Here is a 22796-nt window from a genome sequence, read left to right on the forward strand (position 1 = left end):
ATATATGTATGTATGTATGTATATATGTATGTATATATATATGTATGTATATATATATACATACAATAACAGGGCTACATCTCTGTTATCAGTGTCGTATTCAGCTTGAATAATGCAGTCGTAAGCCATCATACTTTATCAAAAGGTTTATTTAAAGGTAGGCTGGTATTTGCAACAGTTCATATCCACACGCCACAAGGGAGGGGGGTAGACGAGATTCTGACAATTCCGGAACAGCTTATCAGGATCACAACATGATGAAAAGATCACAACATGATCACAACACGCAGAAACTAGTGTTCCAGCGTTATATACTTACACAGATTGAGATAAAAGGGCACAGATTGAGGTTGTGTAACCTTACGCATCACCGAAAATCATTTAATGCTTCCTAATATGGAAGTGAATGAGGCAAAGATTCTAAAAATAACTCCTCCTTTGAAATATAAATCTAATTATAATTCAATGGTCTGTTTTCTTCAGTCCTGAATTCCCAAAATAGAATATCTCTACGCTTACTCTTTAACAAAGACATTTTATGAAAACAAAAGAGTTTTAATTCTTTTATTAATACAAAAGTACTTATAATTTTTATATTACATATATATATATGTATCTATATTGGTGAATTATATGGCATATATAAGTTATCCGTGTACAATAATTTTTATTTTTTTATTATCGCATGAGATATGTTGTTTTTATTTTGTTCCGTAAAATGACGTTTTCATTAAAATGCGATTGAAGCTAATAAGAACAAGCTTGTTGCATTTAATGATCATCAACATTTTATTTAAAAAGATAAAATTTTGATTTATTTAAAAGCCTTTAAATTATGGACGACAATCAATGAAGATACCTCGCGTCCGATGCTCCAAAAAAATTAACCGGAGATGGCATTTTGGAACGGCTGTTAATAGGCAGTATTGCTAATGAAGAAAAAGAATTATTATCGTATTTTTTTTTTGAAAAGTTTCTCTTTCTTTAAGATCTTTAGTACAATTTTTTTTTAACTTGAAAATTGATGTTTTAATCACATTCTTAAATGACAAGGAAAATAGTTATTCATTTTACACAATTTTCAAATAGTAGCTATAAATACTCAACCATCGACTTAAATTGGTGATTTTTATTTTTTTTTAAAATAACATATTAAAAAGTATCCTAATTTTAAACTGTCACAATAGATACATTTTTATTGCGCTATTCTCTTTAGCCCTAACTAGAACAGTTGCAGTTGAGATAAAGTCACTTTTAAAATATAGCAACTTTTAAACCATAGCCGGAACTGCTGGCAAGGAAATTTTTTTTTGTGGGGGGTGGTGATTATTTTGTATAAGTAAGTCTATTTGCGTAAAAATCATGTAGTGAAATCTGGTTTGACCGGAGAAAAAGTTTCTATCGCACTTTTTTCCGTTGCCTATCATCTAAGTGAGAAAATTTCCCTGCTAATTTAGGTAAATTCTCCTTAAAAGAGTAGATTATTTGACGAAATTTCCGTTACACACCATGAAATATTCTCTTATATCTAATTAAGAAGAACAACATTTTATCTATCTTACCCAGTTATACGACTTGCAAAATCACCAGTTTCATGAGTGTCGTACCACTCAATGTCTTGTTTCAGAATCGAGGACATAAATAAGCAACGGATTCTAAATGCTTGATTAGTTGCTGCTGTGTTAAAAGAACAAACAAATATGTAACTGCAAATTAACATTACACCACCAATGGCTGCAAAATAGATGCACAGCATTGTAGCACTTTCTAAAAAATCCTCTCTTGTTCTGAAAAATTAAAATTTATTTCAATAGTTATATTTCCGACTAATTAAGCAAAACTTTTTTAAGAAATTACCCAAATGCACTTATAAGGAAATTGTGTTTGGAATAAGATATTATATTACATTTGGCATCATTTCCTTGTCAATCGAAGAACGTGCCAAGAATTATGAAAATGTAATCAAACTCAAAGTATTAAGTATAGATGCGAAAAGTTTTCTAGCTAGTTTTTAAACAAAGCATTTTTTAATGGAGAAGTATGCCACAGCTATACTTTCTATAATTAAGGTTCTTAAATTCACTAAATTATTCCTTAGCACTTTCTTCAACTAAACTATTCGAATTTGCCTTCTAAAATTATGGTAAAATAACCGGCAGCAGTTTGTCCATTCATGTAACCGTAACATTTTCGGTAAAGAGCATTTTTTACCCTTATGGTTTTGGAACTGTTTACAACTGGTATGGTAAAGAAACCACGAGCATGAAACTATACATTTCTTTTAATCATTTACAACAAGTCTGATAACGAAACCATAAATATAAAGTTTATCTGAACATTGGAGTTAGATTGCGGTTGAGTTGCCAAATGAGAGGTGGAATGTGGCTTATTTATTGTGTGTATCTGGTGGTGCCATCTAACATGAGCAATGGGAAATACTAGACGTTTTGTGTTTAATTGTTTTATGGTGCTGCCATCTATATGTGAATAAGAATATAATATTCTAATAATCCAGAGTCCCAAATTAAAGAGTGCCGGACACTCGAAACTCTTAATATGCTGAAGTGAATGGAGGAAAAATTGTGGTGCCAACTCTGGGATTCGAATTTTCGTTCTATCGGTCAAAAGATTGAAAGATTAGCCCTCTGGACTATAAGATATTCTCAGGTGCAAGGAACTAAGCTACTTTATTAGGTGGGCCTGGTATGCACGATAAAATTCTGATTACTTAACCGTATTCGGTAAAAACAGTTAATAAACGATTTTCCTCACAGATAACACTTTGAATACCGTTTTATTTACGGTTATTTGACAGTTTTGTTTGAATACGGTAAAATAGCAATTGAATAAAATTTTATTTAAGCATTATTTCCGAGACAGTATAATTTCTTTACTTGTTTTTAAATTTTTTTTATTTCTATAAGAGCCGGAAGGAAACCTTTATAAGAATATGCATTTGCAACTTTATGTAAAATTGTGATGGAATCATATATATATATTTACTAAACAGCTTATACTTACACATTTTTATTTGAAATGTTATTAATAGACTTATCGTAATCAATCATTTCTTGGATAACACTTCCCAAAACTATTGTCATTCCTGGCATTGTACAACCAGAAATGATGGCTGCAATAGCGCCAATAAATAACAACAGTTTATCACAGGCAGAGGAATACCTAAACTGGAAATAATAGTTGCTTTAGTGCAGACAATCTAGCATATACAGACACTTTTAAAGGATTATATGGGACTAAAAAGCCAAAAAAAAAAAAAAAAAAAAAAATTTAATTTAATTTAAAAAATATTTTCGTGGTAAAATAAGCTAAGTATAGTTTTTTTATCGAATTTCTGAGCAGTCAGTTACTTAAAATTTGATTTCCCATGAACTATTCGACACAATTTTTTGTGTACCTTAAAATTCAAAATTTTTTTCGACGATTTTTAGTTAAATTATTAAAAAATAATGAATATTTACTAAAGTTTTTTTTTCCATAGAATTACCTTTGGATAAACGAATTTTATAATTGTGCGAAAATTCTTTTTAAATCGCTTAAAATGTTTTCGAGATATAGCGAAATACGCAAAGAGTAAAATCAACATTAAGGGGTTCAAATTTTGGAGAGCCCTCCTGACAAAACTTTCGGGACCAAATCTCCTAGATCAAGGGTGGCAAACCTTTATACACCAACGTGCCATTTTTTCTAAAAAATTGTTTAATGAGGTCATAGACGTGCCGTCAAATAATTTTGACTTCGTGATTATTGGGAAAATAATAATACTAAATACTGTCGACTCAAAACTCTTTATTTACATTTTTAAAAAAATACATTTTGCTATGTCTCAATTATACGCGTAATTCAACTCAAAGTAACATCAGTGCGACTTCTGTTGTTGCAGATTAGATACCAGGTTGTAAGATGTTAGTTTAAGCAGGACTATTAATATTTTTTTGCTGGTTATTTATAGTTAGATTGCTTTTTATGGTTATTAATTGTGTTTTAGCATTAATTGTTAATTTTTTTATTAATAATTGTTTATTATTTTGTTTGTTTTTGTGAATTTTATGTTAATTGCTACATATGCTTCATAGTGTAATAACAATTGTGATCGTGCCAATCGGTGGCGTGCCCAAAATATTATGTCGCGTGCCATAAATAGCACGAGTGCCATTGGTTCGCCATCCCTGTCCTAGATTGTAGCTACCGCTTATATTTTGTGGAACCGTAGAGAAAAAAGGTGTGTTTATTTAGAGAAAGTGCGTTTCTGTGTCCGATTTAGTAATTTAAAATATCGCTTACACTCACTAATTAGCATGTTTGAGATAACCCCCTCAAGCTATTAAAATTGAGTCCGATAATTAAATCAAAAGTTATTCAGGGTGATCCTTTTTTTAAAATTTCTTTTATATATTTTTTATTGTTTACCGTACATCAATCCGTCAATGCAGAAAGAAACTGTGGAAAACACCAAGTTTATTAAAATGTCCAATGTCTCAATTCAAAATCCTATCTATTAATGTATCTATTAGTCCTTTAGAATCCATGAATTTCCCCATCGTTGGATTTAATACATTAACCTCTCTCTTTAAAGTGTGTGCAAACGTTTAATTTGGAGTAAACTTAAAATAAAGTATTCCTTTACACAATTTTAGATAGTTCAATTCTGAATTCGAAGAGCTATTACACCACAGTTTTTATAATGTACACGTTCTTTAATATTTAGTTAATTTTTATTCGTTACTTCGGCTAAGCTCAATAGTTAACGTGAGCGTGGTACTTTAAGGGAACTACATCTCCAAATTAGCATTCCTGAGTCACAAGTTTATTTATTTTTTAATCACGAGTTTATAGAACTAAATAATTTAAAATAAACGGTATTTGAAATAAAAAATAAGCTATGTACTGAAGACAAATGATGGAGAAACAGAACTAACTCATTTAGGTAAAAATACTATAGCCATATTATCTAAATGATTCGACTCATGCTAATAATCTAATTGATAATTGTTTTTGCTGAGCTATTTAAGCTTAGAAATTCTATATATTGTGTAAATATTTACCTTCAAAATAAATGGTATTTAAAATCTTATCCACCGAATTTGCTTCTGATCTTGACCTCTGCAGTTATTAAGAAAAAGCGTAAATTCGCCGTTCTATCATTAATGCCAATAATGCTTAATTTATTTTAATAACAGGTTCTAATTGAATTTAAAAATAAGATATGTACTAAAAAGCGATATCAATGAAGAAATGATACTAATTCATTTAACAGAAACCTTGAAATATCACCTTAATATTGTAGACGTCAGTTTTTCTTCTTTTATTTTGGTAATAGACATTTTTGTATTATGGTAATTGGTGCAGCATAAGGGTAATTAATACAAAAAATATACAAATGTAGGTATAGTTTGCATATCTAACTATTAAAACCGTATATTTGGTTATTAAACCACTAAAACTACATTATAGTTTTTACACAGATGCAGTGAAAAGTGGTTTTTTATGGGCCCTCGAAAGGAATATGTTTCTGACAAAATTACTTGATTGTGATTACCTTGAGAAACAGCATCATGCCTACATCATGAATACAGTTAATCTAAATTTTGATAGGATGATGTACTAAAAACGTATTTTGCTTAATTTAATAACCTAAAAACACAAAATAATAAAATATATCGATTAAGAATGATATTATTTTTAATTATTATATGTCTTTATGCATATGTCTTTCTGTTTTTTGTTTGATTCCGTAGTGATGTTTACTGATAGTTTATGTTTTTTTTAAAAACCAAATCGGAGAACGAGCATTCAGCTAGTAATAAATAAATCATAAGTATTAAAAACAGGGGGAACAGAATTAATTTATTTTAATTCTTTCCTAATTTTAATTTCAATTATTAATTTTAATCCTAAACATAATGACATAAAAATTATTCAGATTCAAAAATGACCCTTCGTTTGTTTTCTTTTTTAATTGTAAAAAATTTTCAAAATTTAACGACTAGTGACTTTTTATTGCTTGCAAAATACTTACTAATGAAAGAAAAGACACAGACGGTAATTCATCTTCTAGCTCCTCCTTCTTACTAAAAATAAATCAAGAATATCGCATTGTTACAATTTAAGTAATTTAGAATTAAAAAAATGAATCATTAAAATTTTAATTAAAGGGAGTAATAAACATCATAGGAGGAAGCACTTACATGAAAGGAACTATCGCAGCATATAATATAAGTTAATGAACCATGGATGTGATAGTATATACTTAAAAAACAGTGTTCAAATGGGTTACCTCATCCTTCCTTCCAGAAGGATCTCCAGGTTCAGGAACTGGTCAAATGCTGTGTGTAGGAAAGGAATAATTGAAGAGAGTTCTTTTCAGGAACATAAAAAACTTTTATTTACTTCTCATCTTAATGGGTTCAGGGTTGAAGGTGGCTCCTTTGATTGTTGATGTTTAAATTTTGCACCATGAAAAGGTTCCGGATCATGATTTGGGAGAATTAAAATAGTTCCTTTCCAGCCTGAAAATCTGAGGCTCACTTAAAGACTTCGGAATATTTTCATATGCTTACAGTTTTACCTCTTCATCTTTCTGGCAAAGCGCCAACTATTGGTGATGGCGCACATATGTTCACCTCTATCACGTAGCATTTCTATCTGACAACTTTAAGTTTCAAATAAAGTTAAGATTCATCGTTGAGTAAATGTTATTCATGTTGTAGTTCCCTTTTTTTTTTTATAAAAAAGGAAGATGAAAACGAGAGCAACGTTACTCTCACACAGTAGTTTCCTCAACTGACGCCAAGAAGGCACGCGGAAAGGGAGCAAAGCCCTCCTCGGTTACAGTTAAAGTGGAAAGAATCGATATAAAAAAATCAATTGATCAACTTTAAGATTAGAAGGCTATTGTGGTTAAACGAACAAAAACTGAAAAAAACAATTGAGGAGTAGAATATTGACTCAGGTATGATGTAGCAATATCACAAAGAACAATATAACCAAATTTAAAAATTAAATTTAATTCTCACGAAACACAGCTTGTTTGTATCATTGATTATAAATATCGCAAAAATGAACCTGGAACTTTTAAATGGAAACTATATAAGCCTGGACTCCAATAAGAGAGCTCTGAAGAGATCTAATTTTTTAGTACACTAAGGGGCCCCATCCCTGCTTGCTTCGCTATCACTAACTCCTGTAATTTCTGTTCCTTCAGCACTTTTTTTCCTTAAGCGTCAAAATTTTTCACAAAAATACTGAACATTTTGTTTCATAAATCTGCAATTATTCTAGTTTTATGCAAGTGTAAAAATATTTTGTTAATATGCTAAGCGTTATGGAATAGGCAATTACTTAGATTTAAGTTCCGCGATGGACCAATACCTCCTAGAAGTAGAAAGGCCTCAGCACGGATCAATTTAGTAGTCCGATGTGACGAAGTTCACTGCGCAGTAGACGAAAAATAAGAAAGATGTCATTACGTTAGGGGTACTAAGCTGCGCAGTGGTTGAAAATACAAAATATGTCATTACGTTTGGACTACTAAGGGATATTTATGGTAACCCGTGCTGAGGCCTGTTCTTTCTAGGAGGTGTTGGATGGACTGATCGTTAAGACACGATTCCCAGTTGAACACCGAAGTCAAACATCACTGGCTGCGGTCAGTGTGCGGGTGGGTGATCACTTTGATCAACCAGCAGAGGATCCGAGGGTGTACGGTATCGGTCCTCTCTTAACTGTTTCACCGTGAAGTGCTCGACTTCGCTCGCAGGTCGTCGGGCTACCGAAGTAAGGGAGCCATCTTTTCTGCAAAAGATCAAAATTGTGATGGCATGTCTCCGGATTATCTTCAGAGACGTTTCCCAGACCGTCGCCAATGGCCCATTGGGCAGCTCTAGTGCAATGTAAATGGAATACCTTCCTACTTAGATTTAAAATAGTGACCATCTGCACTTAAAAAAAAATTAACCTAAGGAGTACAGATTATGTGATTCAATAGGAACAAATGAACGGGAAATAATTTTACTCGTTGATGCGACAATATAAATAGGGAATGATTTTTATAGCTATTTATTAAGTTCTTTTTTATTTTTAAGAAGGTCAATATAAATATTAAGATTTTTATCTGACAATATGTGATCATTTCCTCTCTTTTTTTGCTATTTTTGATTCTTATCTACTAGAGCACGAGTTAAAAAATAAAGAAATAGAGATCTTGTTAGGGAAAAACAAGTTTTCCACAACAATGGATAAATTAGACAATATTTAAAACAAAACGGTTGGGAAAAAACTCGAAAAAACTTAAAATTTCAATAACTTTCACACAAATTATAGTTTTGAAAAAATACGACGATTTCGTAATTTAAAATAGTTCTATCAGCATATAAAATTTCAATTTTGTACTTGTATTTCAACAGTCAGTAGGTGGACCAACATGATTCTTTTTTAGAACAATTTTCACAGTTAATAGTTCTCAAATTAATATTCAAATCATAATTCTTTTATTCCATCGAACTGTTTGTACTTTTATGTTCACATCTTTGTAATTTCTCGTAATTTAATAGTTTTGCGCAATAAATTAATATGTAACGTAAAGTAAAAATAGTTGAGAAAAAAATCGCAAATAAATAAATAAGTTGCAATAACTTTAAAAAAAAAATATTAGAATATTGGAAAATCTCTGCGTTAAGTTCATTAACATATATGGCCTTTTCGGCATGTCGAATTTCAAACTTGTGGTTACATTCATACTACCCATATGGTATTTTTCTTACAACAAGTTTAACAGTTTATAATTCTAGAACTAATTCGTGAATGTTATTTTTTATGTCATCTAATTCCTGCACATTTTTCTAGACGCCTTAGAAAGTTCAAGTTTTTGAGTCTTATAGTATTTGCGTAGCAAAGCAAAATGTAACATTAAGTTGAACACACCCAAAACAGCTTCAGCAGCTTTTACGCTTTTTTAATATAGAGATAAAATTTAAACCTTCATAACGAAAAAGAAATAAAAAAACATATTACGTTGAAATATTAACTATTTTTTAGAGCTGATCTTTTTTAGGAAAGAGTTCAGACTTTACTCCACAGATGATGTTCTGGAATCTTTAAATTTGTAGCTTTATGGTACGTTAATAAAAATAAATATTTATGTTATATTTTTTGAAACACTTTTGAATAAATTATCTTAATTTTTCTCATTAATAATTCTGAATGTAATTTAATGTATTGTTTTATTCAAAAAACAATTATATGCAAAAACATATGAGGAGATAAAATGTAAACTTAATTGTTTATAACATGTTAAAATAGTTTTTTTAAGAACTAAATTGATACAGAGTTATTCATATGTATCTCATTGTTTATAATGCATCGATATTTTACAATCAATGAATGTCGAACTTTAATACCGGTAAATAAATTCACACCAGATTTTCATAAAATTTTGTGTGTTTTAAAAGTCATCTTATACTCGGGACATACGTCATATTCTAACGTATTATAATGTAAATCAGCAATGAATATTTCTAAAGTTGGTAGAATACAAAACAGTTTATCAAGTTTTTTCGTATGTAGTATTTTTGTATTTCAAACTGCTGCATATTCATTAAATTAATACTTACTGCTCATGTAAGTTGTTTCATAAGAGAAATCAAATGAAATTAATTGTCTTTTCTTTTATCTTTTTTAAAAAATAAATGAAATTATTATTTTTTTAAATGCTTCTCGACAACATTATTTATAAGCAATTTAATCATAACTTAACCCTAAACAGCATGCTACATTCTAACACTTCGATTAAAATTCGATTTTTAAAAGTCCTATTTTTTATACTGAACTATTTCAAGCTCATCCTATTTTTCCGAAATGCAAAAAAAATTTCCAAACTTCTTTCGTTATGCTTTAATGCGTGACTTCATATATACACTGAGACTTGAATTTAATGAAATTTTGATAGAAAAATGCATTGTGGCTCATTAGAACTTAGTATTAAAAATTTTAGTTTGTTTTTATTTAATTAAATTATTTTTATTTTAACTAAATTATTTTTATTTTAATTTAATAATTTTTATTTAATTATTTTTATTTTATTTAATTATTTTTATTTGAATTACATTTTATTTTATTAAAATATTAATAAATTTTTTTTACAAATTTTTTTTTCAAACTGATGCATTTTTTTTTAAATTCGTAAAATTTTTAAATTGAAAATTATATTTTTTAAATGTTTGATACCTTTTTAACTTTAAATACCTTTAAACACCTAAGAACACCTTTTAATCTTAAATGTATTACTCTTTATTTTTAAAAAAGGTTAACTTTACAACCACTTAACCTTTGGAAAAAAACAATATTTTAATACTAAGTTTTATTATGATATAGATACATACCTGTTTGCAGCGCCCTCTTCTAACTTCTCCGTAAAATTAAAAGCTGTGTTTGAGTATCCTTTTTTCAAAAGTCTTGTTTCTTTCTCAGTCCGAAATTCACTTGTGTCTAAATCTTGATAATCACTATTATTCCTCATTTTACTCGAAAATTGCTAGTACTTTGCCACAGTTAGATTTAAAAAAGAACACCAGAATATAACGAGCATTCTGTTATGTACGGCATAAAAATGTTTTTTTTATTCTGGTTATTGTTTAGTAATTCTCTTTGCTGAAACATTGTGCAATGACTCTGGTCGTAACATTGTGCAATAACTGACAGGAGACTGACGTGTGATAAGCGTAAAACCGTGTTATTAAGTTACTCCCCCCCCCCTCCTTTGTATCAAAAAGCGAACTCATTCTTTTCCAACGGGATATTCTTTTGACTTTTTTGGAGTAAAACTCAATATATTAACTTACTGAAAATGATAAAATAAATTTATATTGTTTTCGAATTGATTTGAACATTGATTAAGACAGATAATTGAAGTGAAATAAGCGATTTTTTATCTTTGTTTTTTGTTATCATTGTTTGTTCCATTTAACCAAGTAGATTAAATAAGCGTTTACAATTTTAGTGATTCTATATCGGAAGTTTAAAATATTTTCTTTTTGTGAAAAAGAAATAGTAAAGGCTGAAATTACGCCATTTGAAATTGGTATGCAACATTAAAAAATACTTATTAAAAATAAAGTACTTTACTTCCATCATTAATAAAAAAAAGCAATTAAACAGTTACGGGACTGTTTTTACAGGGAAGAGGGTTAGTTTTTTTATATTCCAGATTTTGTTTTGCTAACTAATTACTTATTACCAATAAAATTTAAACTTCAAATTGTAACATCATGTTCTAATAATCTTAACAATTAAATAAATTTTCAAAACTTAGTAAAAATTGATCCCTAGAAAAAAGTTTTTATCGTTTCATCTTTAAATATAGAAAAAAAACATGATAATAAAAAATATATTGAGAATATAAAAAAAAACAACATAATAATAAAAAATATAATGAGAAATTTAATCAAAATAAATTAAATAATAACAAAGCAAGTATCAATTCAAAACTTAAACATTAACAAAACCGAGTACTTAATTAATTGTATATATTACAATTAATTAAATATCTTTTCATATCTTAATAATTATGTGAAAAATTTTTATCTGTAAAACCTGTAAACCAGTGAAATTTGAAAGGAAAAACTAATTTGCAAAAAATATGAAAATTATTTCAAGGAAGGTGAAACAGTTAAAGATGTAAAAATAAATTAATGGAAAATAAAGGAGAAATTTTTTTTAAAAAGAGTGAAAATAAATTATGAAATTAAAAATATTTTGCCGATGAAACATGGCGAATGTTTAAAGAAGACATTAAAGGAGACACGTTAGTAAAATATGCGAAATTTTTGTACTTTTCAACCTTTGAGCGGGAGATAAATATACTCTCTCTCTCTCTCTCAAAAAGAAATTAGTAGGGAATGGATGTTTTTACAAGCCATATCAAATTTTATACTTGTAAATGCATGAGTATGAATTGTATGTATGAAACATATGTAAATAAGATTGGAAAGTTGAAGGAAAAAAGAAATGTTGGTTTAGACACATCAATGTAATTTACTGTGAATAATCCGCGGATACCTTATGAAAAAACATGACGTCATTGCAAATAATCAGTCGAAATTATCTTCAAGACGACAAACATTGCGAATTTAACGATTTTCGTCAGTCGTAAAAGTGTAAAAGGCCATTCATGCTGAATGCGAAAACTAGACTTTAGAACTTGAAAATGCGAACTAGAACTTTATTAATGAAACATATTTGCTCAACTCGCCAGTTAATGCCCCTTAAACATGATGGCGTGTCTGCTCAGCCGTTTCTCTGCCGAAGTTCATTGGCTCATACAGGACGTAGATTAGCTCATACATAACGTAGATTCAGCAGGTGAGAGGGGCTTTGAAATTCATGGTTAATCATAACCACATTATATCGCCGTATAATCAGAGAGTTATACGGCTATCACCGTGCAATCAGCGAATTATACGGCGATACGATTTATCTGCTGGAATTCTTCCATCAGGGCTAAAATTTAATCCTGTAGATTATATCTCATCGAGGACAATACGCAGACAATTACAATTTTTAAACGTACATGTCGAATAAATACATCTATTGTCCGATGAGATAAATTGTAAACTGATTACACATGAATGGGATTATTACATTGCATTGCAATAAAATGTTTGTTCTTAAACATCAAAAACATCAAAACTACATTAAACATCAAAACTACATGTTTGCACACTATTTAAATACTGTAATTATGTAGAAAAAAAATCATTATACACTGTAAAAATTCTGGATCAAATTACGCGAGGTAAAACCAGCACTCATCTGTTTTTACCGGAACACGTTACTGAAAAAAAATCTTATATACCGTAATCGTAATTTTTATAGTAATAATTACATTAAAATCATTGAAGCACTCTGTTTAAGTATAGCTCGTTCACCAGGAGTTGGCACTTGGCTCCGCCTTCATCACGTGGTATGCGACGATACTATTTCGCTATTTTTGGGAGAAGGTTGTGAGCAATCCTGAACAATGTTGCTATTTGGCGATCGTTTGGCAAGAATATTTATTTCGCAAACTTTATGTGCATTTTCTTAACAATAAATATTTCATAAATTATTTGATGATATTTTGCACCATTTTTTAATGANTCATCGAGGACAATACGCAGACAATTACAATTTTTAAACGTACATGTCGAATAAATACATCTATTGTCCGATGAGATAAATTGTAAACTGATTACACATGAATGGGATTATTACATTGCAATGAAATGTTTGTTTTTAATGTAATAACTGCTTCGGTGCTTTTTCAGTAGCATTTACCAGATGTTCTGACTTTTGGAATTCTCATCAGAGAAGTATGCAAGTTAAGAATCCCTAATTAATAAATTACCAAGAAAAAACAAAAATGCTAACGAATTGTTGGAGGAGAAGAAGGCGGAATAAAAAACGTCAAAACGAGCTTGATTACTAAGTGAAATCTGTTTTTGCAAATTATACTCCGATAATTACTTGTCAGCGCTCTTTCGCTTTCGCCGGTAGACAAGCAAGTTTTTTATGTTTTCATTTCCGTCCTCTACTCTAATGATTCGTTAGCTTTTGCTAGCATTTTTTTTTCTTTGCTAAAATATTAGTTTGCCGCTGGCAGTGTGTATATTTTTTTAGCCCATTTTAGACAAGTTTTAAAATATAACATATTGAGAGGGGTCGTAAAGAAACACGCTGCATGCAATACAGAAAAGACTGCATGCAGTGCAGAATTACACTGTATAAAATTAGTATTAGTGAAAGTGAATTTAGTATTAAAATAAAAATGTGAAAAATTTGTACTTTTTCTATTTTGTGAAAATCAGTTAAAAGACACACATGGTGCATGGTACATTTTTAATGTTATTCTTTTCTATCCAAAAACACGATAAAATTTCTATTTGTTTTTTTTTAAAGTCAACTAAATAGGAAAAATATTTTATTGGATCTTAAACAATCACTTCTGTTTTCACTAGCCCATACATATATACAATTCTCAGTGAAAAAGTTAATATAAATTGAATATCCATTAAATATTTAAAAAATTTTTACTTTTTTTAAATAATGAATGAGTTATGTTATGAGATGCGTGTAACATTGTAATATTTCTATGAATTTTTTTTCCTCGACTCCTCTTTTCAACTCAAAAGCACTTCGTAATTTCTACCTGAGATTGAAGAAGGCTTTTTATTTTAAAAGAAATTAAATATATCACCTATTTTATTTACTTTAATAATGTGCATAGCTGCTTCCCCAACTATATAAATGCATTTCCCAGAGAAAAAAATCATGAAAGGATATTGAAATTTTGGCAAATTCCATGTTTTTCAACCTATTGGGTATGAATTACAAATATTTGTAACGTGATTTTTTTTCTCTTTAAAGCACTTTATACTTCAGAACAAGGAATATCTTCAAATTAATTAAAAAACATAAATATATATTATTTACATCAAAACTACATGTTTGCACACTATTTAAATACTGTAATTATGTAGAAAAAAAATCATTATACACTGTAAAAATTCTTGATCAAATTACGCGAGGTAAAACCAGCACTCATCTGTTTTTATCGGAACATGTTACTGAAAAAAAAATCTTATACACCATAATTTTTATAGTAATAATTACCGTAAAATCACTGAAACACTCTAGTTAAGTTAATATTACTCTAAAGAATACCGTAAAAATTTATTTTACGGATGATGCATCCATAGTTCAGGTACTTTACCGCGTCATTTGTTCCAGAATTTTTCACAGTGTAGAATGGATATCTGTGAAATATAAGCAACAAATTTTGCTCATGGATATTAATTGTAAAACATGTATCATCTGATACCTTTTTGTCTTACTAATCATCTTCATCCTGCCAAAAAGCATCAATTCAATTTACTTTGTGGAAATTTCATGCAATTATTTTCTATGAAAACAGGAATTGCAAATAACAGGTTGATTTTCAATACAATACTAACATAAAATTATTATTTAAATATTTCATAAGTAGTTTTAAGACAAATGGATCTATTAACAATACTTAATCAACAATGTAAGATGTAGGATGTTAAAAATCAGTGTATGACTAACATTCGGTTACTGGGCACCGCTCTGTGAATTGTGAAGATTGTAATAATGTCCTTTTAAATTCAAAAGTTCTTGGTGGGTGCCTTTATCAACAATGTTACCTTTATGAATGACGACTATGGTGTCAGCATTTTGAATTGTAGAAAGCCTATGAGCTATGATGAGGCACGTTCATCCATCACTTGCTTTATCTAACGCTTCTTGGACAACCTATATAAAAATATTCCGTTGAGAATAATAATTACAATATTTTTAATTGAATCAGTTTTGCATATGCCACTTTGAGTTAGTACATATGTTAGTATGTATATATGTTCACTTTTCATGATTTAATACTGTTTATATGAACTAAAACTTTGAGGCACTTTTTAAGGCTTTGTTTTTCTTTATTTCTTGTATGAAGGATATTTTATGGTTTTTAAGAAACATGGCTACGTGTCTTTTTCTGTTAACTGATCTTTTTTTTCCAATTTCGTTTTTGGATTACTTTTTAATGAACAAAAATTTGAGAAATAAATTAATAAATTATAAATAAATTTGGAGTTGGTCTGCAACATTAGTAATTTTTTATACAACGATCATAATTTCAAAAAAAAACGGAATATGTCATGGTAATTTTGCAAAAACTCTTTCTCATAAACCAAGTTCTCATAGTTATTTTTTTTCTCATAATCAAGTGGGAAAAACTAGATATTTATTAGATATTAGATATCAATATAAATATATCAGATTATATCAGATATTAATATCATAATATTAGATATTAATATAACAATATAACAATTAGTACCAGATATTAATATCATAATATTGGATATTAACATAATAATATAACAATTAATATCAGATATTAATATAATAATATAACAATTAATATCAGATATTAGTATAATAATATTGAATATTAATAACAACTAATAGAATTCTATCATTATTCAGTTTATTAATAGAATCCCATTAGACGATATTAAACTCCAGTCCAGAGAATAACTTAAGTCTTGCGTGAGAATACTTGGTATGTATTTGAAATTTAGCATATATTTCGTATATATATTTCGAACATTTTTCTATTTTTATTGAAATACAATTTTTTAATCTTTGTTATAAACTTTTCTTCGAAAAAACAGTTCTAAACAAGTTAAGAAATTTTTAAATTTGCAGCAATTAAATCTTTTGTTTAGAATTTCTCAAAATTAATCTCACCACACAAAAACTACGTCACCCCTAGAGACATACACATGAAGCCGATAGTGAATCTGCTCTGTTTTGTGGGTGAATGTTTGATTATGGATAAGGTTGGCTCACTATGAGGACCACTAAGATCACGAGTATGTTTTTAACCATTTTGGATGTTGAACAGGTCGTTCACTGTTAGAATTTTCATCCTAAAATTATGTTAAAATAGCCGACAGCAGTCTTTCCCTTTAATTAACAGTAAGGAACATTTTTCACCTTTATGGTTTTGAAATTGTTTACAACTAAAATAGTTAAAAAACCTTGAATATAAAACTATTCAGTTTTTTAACCATTTGCAATCAGGCATTTTTTCAAAACAACAAAAAATAAATTTAACTGGACATTGGAGCTAGGCTTATTGTTAGGTAATGGTCATTGGAGTTAGGTTGTAATTGGATTTATCAAGAGGATAGATTGTATTGTCAATGCTGGGACTAGAACTCTCTGAAGAATCACGTGACCTTTCTGTGTATCTTTCAGTCAACATCCTCTTGAAGAGTACAGTATTGATATTCATATATTTTAAGGTGACAACAGCAAAGTTTATCTAGCAAAAAAAAATTATTACTGGATTGGAGCAGTTGTACACCCCATTACACATAGAATGGTCAGTCAAATCCTCTGACCTGTGCCTCATGGAAAATCTGAGGGATATTTTACTACAGTGGATAGAACACTGAATCCATAAGAAAAACAAAATGAAAAAAAAACATGATGATAAAAAAAGCAAAACTGCTATTACAAAAATACAAATTACGTCATTTTGGTTTAATGATAGTTTTAACATACCTTTTCACTTTCTGCATCGAGAGCAGAGGTTGCTTCATCAAGAAGTAATATTTTGGGATTTCTTAAGAGAGCTCGAGCAATAGCCACTCTCTGCTTCTGGCCGCCACTTAATTGAGTGCCTTTGTCACCAACTGGTGTGTCGTACCCCTTTAAAAATATTTTTATGTACATTTTAATATTTGATTAGCATTTTTATTTGTTAATTTCACTTAATAAGTTAATTATATTTGTGTATGAAATCAAATTATATGTGTTTTTAAATGCACTATTATTGAACCATTGTTAGAATATACTTAGTCAAAATAATACACTAATCAAGTTATAATAATAGCGTATTTTAAGAAACATATTTATGAATAATAAGTTTGCAACATATTTACAAAAAAAAAGTAATTTATGAAGAAAGATAATGAGAAAACGATCATTCCTTGCAATCCGCAGTTTCAGCACAATATGGAGGGAAAAAAATCATTGTTCAAAAAAACTTTCTGCAATAACTTTTGAACAAATTTGCCCAATGACATGGTGTTTTCTTCATCAATTACTGCTGCTCTTGCTTTAATTATTCAGTTGTATTTTCAGCTCTTTTACATTAAATAGCTTGTATGCAAGATTTAAAAACCTATTTTTCACTGTTTGCTGTTACAAAAGCGTTTTTAAAATATTTTATTTGAACGCTAAACACAATCTATGAATGGGTCTTTAATTGTTAAAATAAGTTTAAACATTTTTCCAATTTATTTTTGAATCCAATTGCTTCATAAGACATTAGTGATTTAAAAATGAAAAAAAAAAAACTATTTTTACCTGAGGTAATGAAGAAATGAAGGTATGTATATTGGCTTGACGTGCTGCTTCGATAATTTCTTGCATTTTAACTGTTCTAGAATTGTCTCCGTATGCAATGTTTTCAGCTAGACTGTAACTGAATAAGACAGGTTCTTGTGATACAAGACCGATGTGAGATCGGAGGTTAGCCACTTGCAAATCTGAAACGTTTTCTTCGTCAAGCATCTGAATTAAAATGTAAATTAACATTATTATCTGTTTACAGTGTTGCGAAAATATTAATTCATTTAGTCACTCTACTTTTGATGGGACGCAAGTAAAATTCAGCGGTGTTAGAATTTCGTTAATACTGATTCCGAATTGTTTATACATAGAGAAAAAATGCTGGTCAAATTACCGTACTGTATAGTAATGACATTTGTAGTAAAAAATAACATAGCAATAGTTTCTAGCAATAAAACCATAATTTATGGTATTTATGCCTATCGTTTGGTATTTTTTCCGTTCATATGATTTACCGAAAGTTCTGGTTTTCAAAATTATTGTTCTTATAATCACAAATTTGTAAAGAAATACATAACTGAAAAATAAATTTAACCCAATAAATAATTTTATGCATTGCTGGTGATTTGGTAAATATTATTGAGCTTTTTGGTGCTCCCATAGAGCCAGAAATGCGATAAATTTTTACTCTATTCTGGTCATTTTGACCTTATTTCTTCCTTATTGTAGTATTATTTTTTATAATTTTATAGAAAAACAGGTGAGATAAAAATTCTGTAAATCCTCCCAATTTTATATGTATAAATATTATAGTTTATTCAAGTATTTTAAACATCATATTATGATGAACATTTCTAAATACCAGATTGTAAACTAGAAAAATGTAATACCATGTTACAGTTAAGAAGCTTTAAATACCTTATAATAAAATATCAGCTTGACTGTCACTTTATCAAATAACAATTTGAATGTAATTTTAAATATAATTTACTATTAAAAATATATAAATGAGCATAACGTGATCAATAATGTTATAAGTATATTAATCTCAAGAGTAGGTATTATGTAACTCATTTGTGCTATAATATTTTTTTAAATTTTTGTACTTGTTTCAATTTTCGCCATATTCACCACAAAATAGTCCCAAATATTTTACCAGAAAAATTCCAAGGTAACAAACATATATGCTTTGTTAAATCATACAAGTATCTTAAGCAGTTTATATTTTCAAGGAACGTTAAGAAACTCGCGTATTAAGAACCTGAAAACTCTTCGTGTATTTAAATAATGGAAGAAATATTATAGTACCAACCATATATGGCAGTACTTTTACTTTCGTTACTTGTACCGCCGGAACAAGTAAAAAGTACGTACTTTTACTTGTACTTCGTTACTTTTTAAATTTAGTACTTTTACTTGTACTTTCGTTACTTTTTTAGGGAAAAAGTACAAGTATNAAATGTTACAGAATATAATAAATATTCACTAAAAGTTATTTTTTTGCAAGCAGTCATCTTTGGATTAACGAATTTTATTATAGTATACAAAATTTTTTAAATTCGCTTAAAACGTTCTCGAGATATGACAAAATATGTTGAAGTAAAATTACCATAAAGGCGTACAAACTTTGGATCACTCTCCTGATCGAACTATTTGGGAACCGTATTTCCCAAATTGCGGCTACCCCCTATATGTTTGGGGTAAAAATCCAAATTCGCCACAAGAAAAAAAAAAAACACACGTATGTTTGTTTAGAGAAAGTACGTATTTGTGTCCTATTTTACAACTTAAAATATCGTCCGCAGTAATTAATTAGAATAATTGAGGTCACCCCCTAGTTCCATAGAACGTTAAGATTCATTAGATCAGAAGTTTTCCAGGGTTTCCCAGTTTTTTAATAACTTCTTATTTATTTTGTTCCCAGATTATGATCATAACTTCTGTTTATCATTTGTGTAAGTTGATTGTATGGATAGAATACAAAAGTGGCAAAAATAGCCAAATCTCGCTTTCATAAGTGCACCACTTGTAGAAATAGATCATCATGTTGATGCCCCACACTTACACAGGTCTCACTGCATTTCTAACTCCTATCCTCAGATTCATTTTGAGATTCTTTTGAATTTATTTCGCGAACTCAGACTAGCGAAATGCATTATTGTTTGATAATTTCGTTCAGCAACATTTATCTGCAATTTTTTTTAGCTTATTTTGTATACATTATTTTTAAATTCATGTTTAACGAACGTTTAGGAATGAATAAGTAGTTTAATAAGAGGCATGTACAATTCATTTATTTAGGGAAAGCTTCCTATCTATTTTTATCAGTTTTCTAATTATAAAGTTTTTAGTTACAACAGTTACAACAATTAAATTTTCTTAAAAATTATTCAATTATACGCAATATTCTGACTTTCGAAGTAAGAAATTTAATTTCATTATGCTCTCTCAAATATCAATTTAATAATTTATTTATAAGAAGCTAATATGTTTTATGCATGAAAATTTGATATACATTTTTTGTTTGCGCAGAAGTAAAAGTTTGTGATATTGGAAAATATTTCATTTTTTAATGAATAAGCATTTCAATTTCAATTTTCCTTTAATCAAAAATTCTAAGTGCTGTGTAATTCTGGTTATTATGTTAAACCTCTTTATTTTCCTATCACGATATGTCTCCAATTTTGAAAATTTTCGTCTTAATTTCTTATGCGCTTAATATTTCTAAGTCTGTCAGTCAAATCATGGGAAGAAAGTCCTTAAAGTTATAAATTTTATGTACTCAAAATTATTAATGAAAATAATTTTGGGGATCTTTTCAAAAATATCTCACTTTAATAAATTTTCATACTTGATCTCTTTATCAGCTACTAGTACTGATCCATAGTACAAAACTGCAGCATAAGAAAATATATTTGTTCCTTGGGCAAATCCATAAATAAGACCTCTAATGTGTGCCATTTTCTGAGAATTCCTAAAAAAATAAGTGTCAGCATTATATTAATAAAAGGAGGTGTTTTTCAAAGCAAAATGACTAGAACAAAAAAGAAAAACAATGCAGTTTATTTATATACTTCTTAATTATTTGCTAAGTATTTTACGAAACTTGCTGAAGGATTTACTTTTTAATTGAAGCATTAATTTAAAGGTAAGTCATTTTTTTTAGTTTTTTTTTGAATATTTGAAAGTATAGATTTAATTAAATTAGAAAACCGGGAAAGTTTTATAACTATCAAAAAATAATTAAGGAAACTGAAATTAAGCGTAATAAATTATTGTTGATATGATCATAATTTTATGTAAGCTTAAAAGGAAATCATGTCCTCAAGGAAAATATTAATGTTATTACTAACCAGCGTCTTAATATTTTGATATATCATTAGCATTTTAGCTGTGACAACAAGCAAATTTTCTGTGAGCTTATCATGGTGTAAAACTGAATCATATATTTCTCTAAATTCCATATTAAACAATATTATGCGATATTATTTGATTTAAGCGAAATCATGTTTCAATTTAATGTCTTGTTGTAGCAGTAATTTTTAAAATGTTATTATGCTTCAAAGTTCAACTGATTTTTGTAAGATTGTATACATATATTTATTAAGCAAAAAGTTCCATACTGTTGATATTTATTAAAAATTTATAAAATACTGAAAAAATCCGGTATACAGGGTAAAAAATTCAGAATCAGACTATGGTATAAAGTACCGGCACTTTAAGTGATTAATCCTTCATTTTTACAGTAAAATATTATCTCGTAATTTTTACAGTAAAATATTATCTCGTAATTTTAACAGTAAAATATTATCTCGTAATTTTTACAGTAATATTCATTTAATCAGCGTGATTCAGTGATTTCAAGGTAACTAATGCAGTAAAAATTGCAGTATATCAGATTTCTGTTCCGTAACTTTCGGTAAAATAAGATTTTACGGTAAAAAGTACATTTCCCCCTTTGAGGGCGTGTACTTTTTACCGTAATTTGAGTAATTGAGTTTTTTACAGAATAGCGACAATCATTATAGCGGATGAAATTCTCGTTACACTGAACACAAAGCAAATGAACACTGGATGCTGGGCAAAAGTTGAAAGCAAATATAACTATTTAGTTAGATTGCTAGTTTTTTAATACAAAGCAACTTGTATGATCTTTTGGATAATAGTTTAGTGTTTTGAGGTTGGTAGCTTTCTCAATTTTTTTAAAAGAATATGGGGGGGGGGAGGTATCTAAATAGTTTTTCTCAATAATCAATTCTCTATTTATTCCTGCTCGATTTGGCTTTGTATAAAATATAGATATCAGATAGAATGATAATTTCACCAAAGTCTTTAGAAGAATTAAGGTTTTAAGTCAATCCAGTTTTGTAATAACGAATAATAATGAAATAAATAAAATATTTCGCACGATAATGAAAACAAGCTGTTCTCTAGCATAAATACACTGCAGCGTTTTTATGATAGTAAAAAAAAAAGTTGCAATGCAATAAAGCATTATCGCTATAATGGAAAGGATGCAGTGAATTTTTTAGTTCAATCTCAGTTAAAATGGCGGGATAAAATTTTATTCTTTAAATTTGTTCTATGGTGCTTTGCGATTTTAGTAAGTATATAAATCATTATTTGTTTCAATGTTTATGCTTCAAAGTTTTTCTCCCATAACATGAATTAAATAAGATTAATACTGTAAATTCTAATCAGCTTTACAAACTGTTTATCCACACTTGTTGGGAAGCATCTTGAGTATAATTTAAAATGTAATATTTATGAAACTAAATATCACACTATTCCCTTCTAAATATATATATATATATATATATATATATATTTTCAACTACTTTAATATTCTTTTATTGGTTTTGAAA

General features: G+C 28.7%; 3 protein-coding genes across 3 annotated transcripts in view; 1 reads left to right on the top strand and 2 right to left on the bottom strand.

Moving 5' to 3' along the window:
* LOC107452351 (ATP-dependent translocase ABCB1) overlaps window positions 1-22796 on the top strand; it is a 143574-nt gene that overhangs the window by 58710 nt on the left and 62068 nt on the right. The window lies entirely within an intron of this gene.
* Window positions 1070-6775, bottom strand: LOC122272115 (ATP-dependent translocase ABCB1-like). The gene is made up of 4 exons (XM_043055230.2): window positions 6296-6775; window positions 6038-6089; window positions 3022-3185; window positions 1070-1787 (listed from the first exon to the last, which is right to left on the bottom strand). Exons 1-4 carry the CDS (start codon window positions 6298-6300, stop codon window positions 1559-1561), a joined length of 450 nt encoding a protein of 149 aa, XP_042911164.1. The 5' UTR covers window positions 6301-6775; the 3' UTR covers window positions 1070-1558.
* Window positions 13394-18194, bottom strand: LOC107448251 (phosphatidylcholine translocator ABCB4-like). The gene is given in 3 exon segments (XM_043055228.2): window positions 13394-15324; window positions 17140-17286; window positions 17947-18194. Coding segments are annotated over 3 exon segments (579 nt in total). The 5' UTR covers window positions 18178-18194; the 3' UTR covers window positions 13394-15123.

This window comes from Parasteatoda tepidariorum, chromosome 2 (assembly GCF_043381705.1).
Source record: "Parasteatoda tepidariorum isolate YZ-2023 chromosome 2, CAS_Ptep_4.0, whole genome shotgun sequence".
NCBI lineage: Eukaryota > Metazoa > Arthropoda > Arachnida > Araneae > Theridiidae > Parasteatoda > Parasteatoda tepidariorum.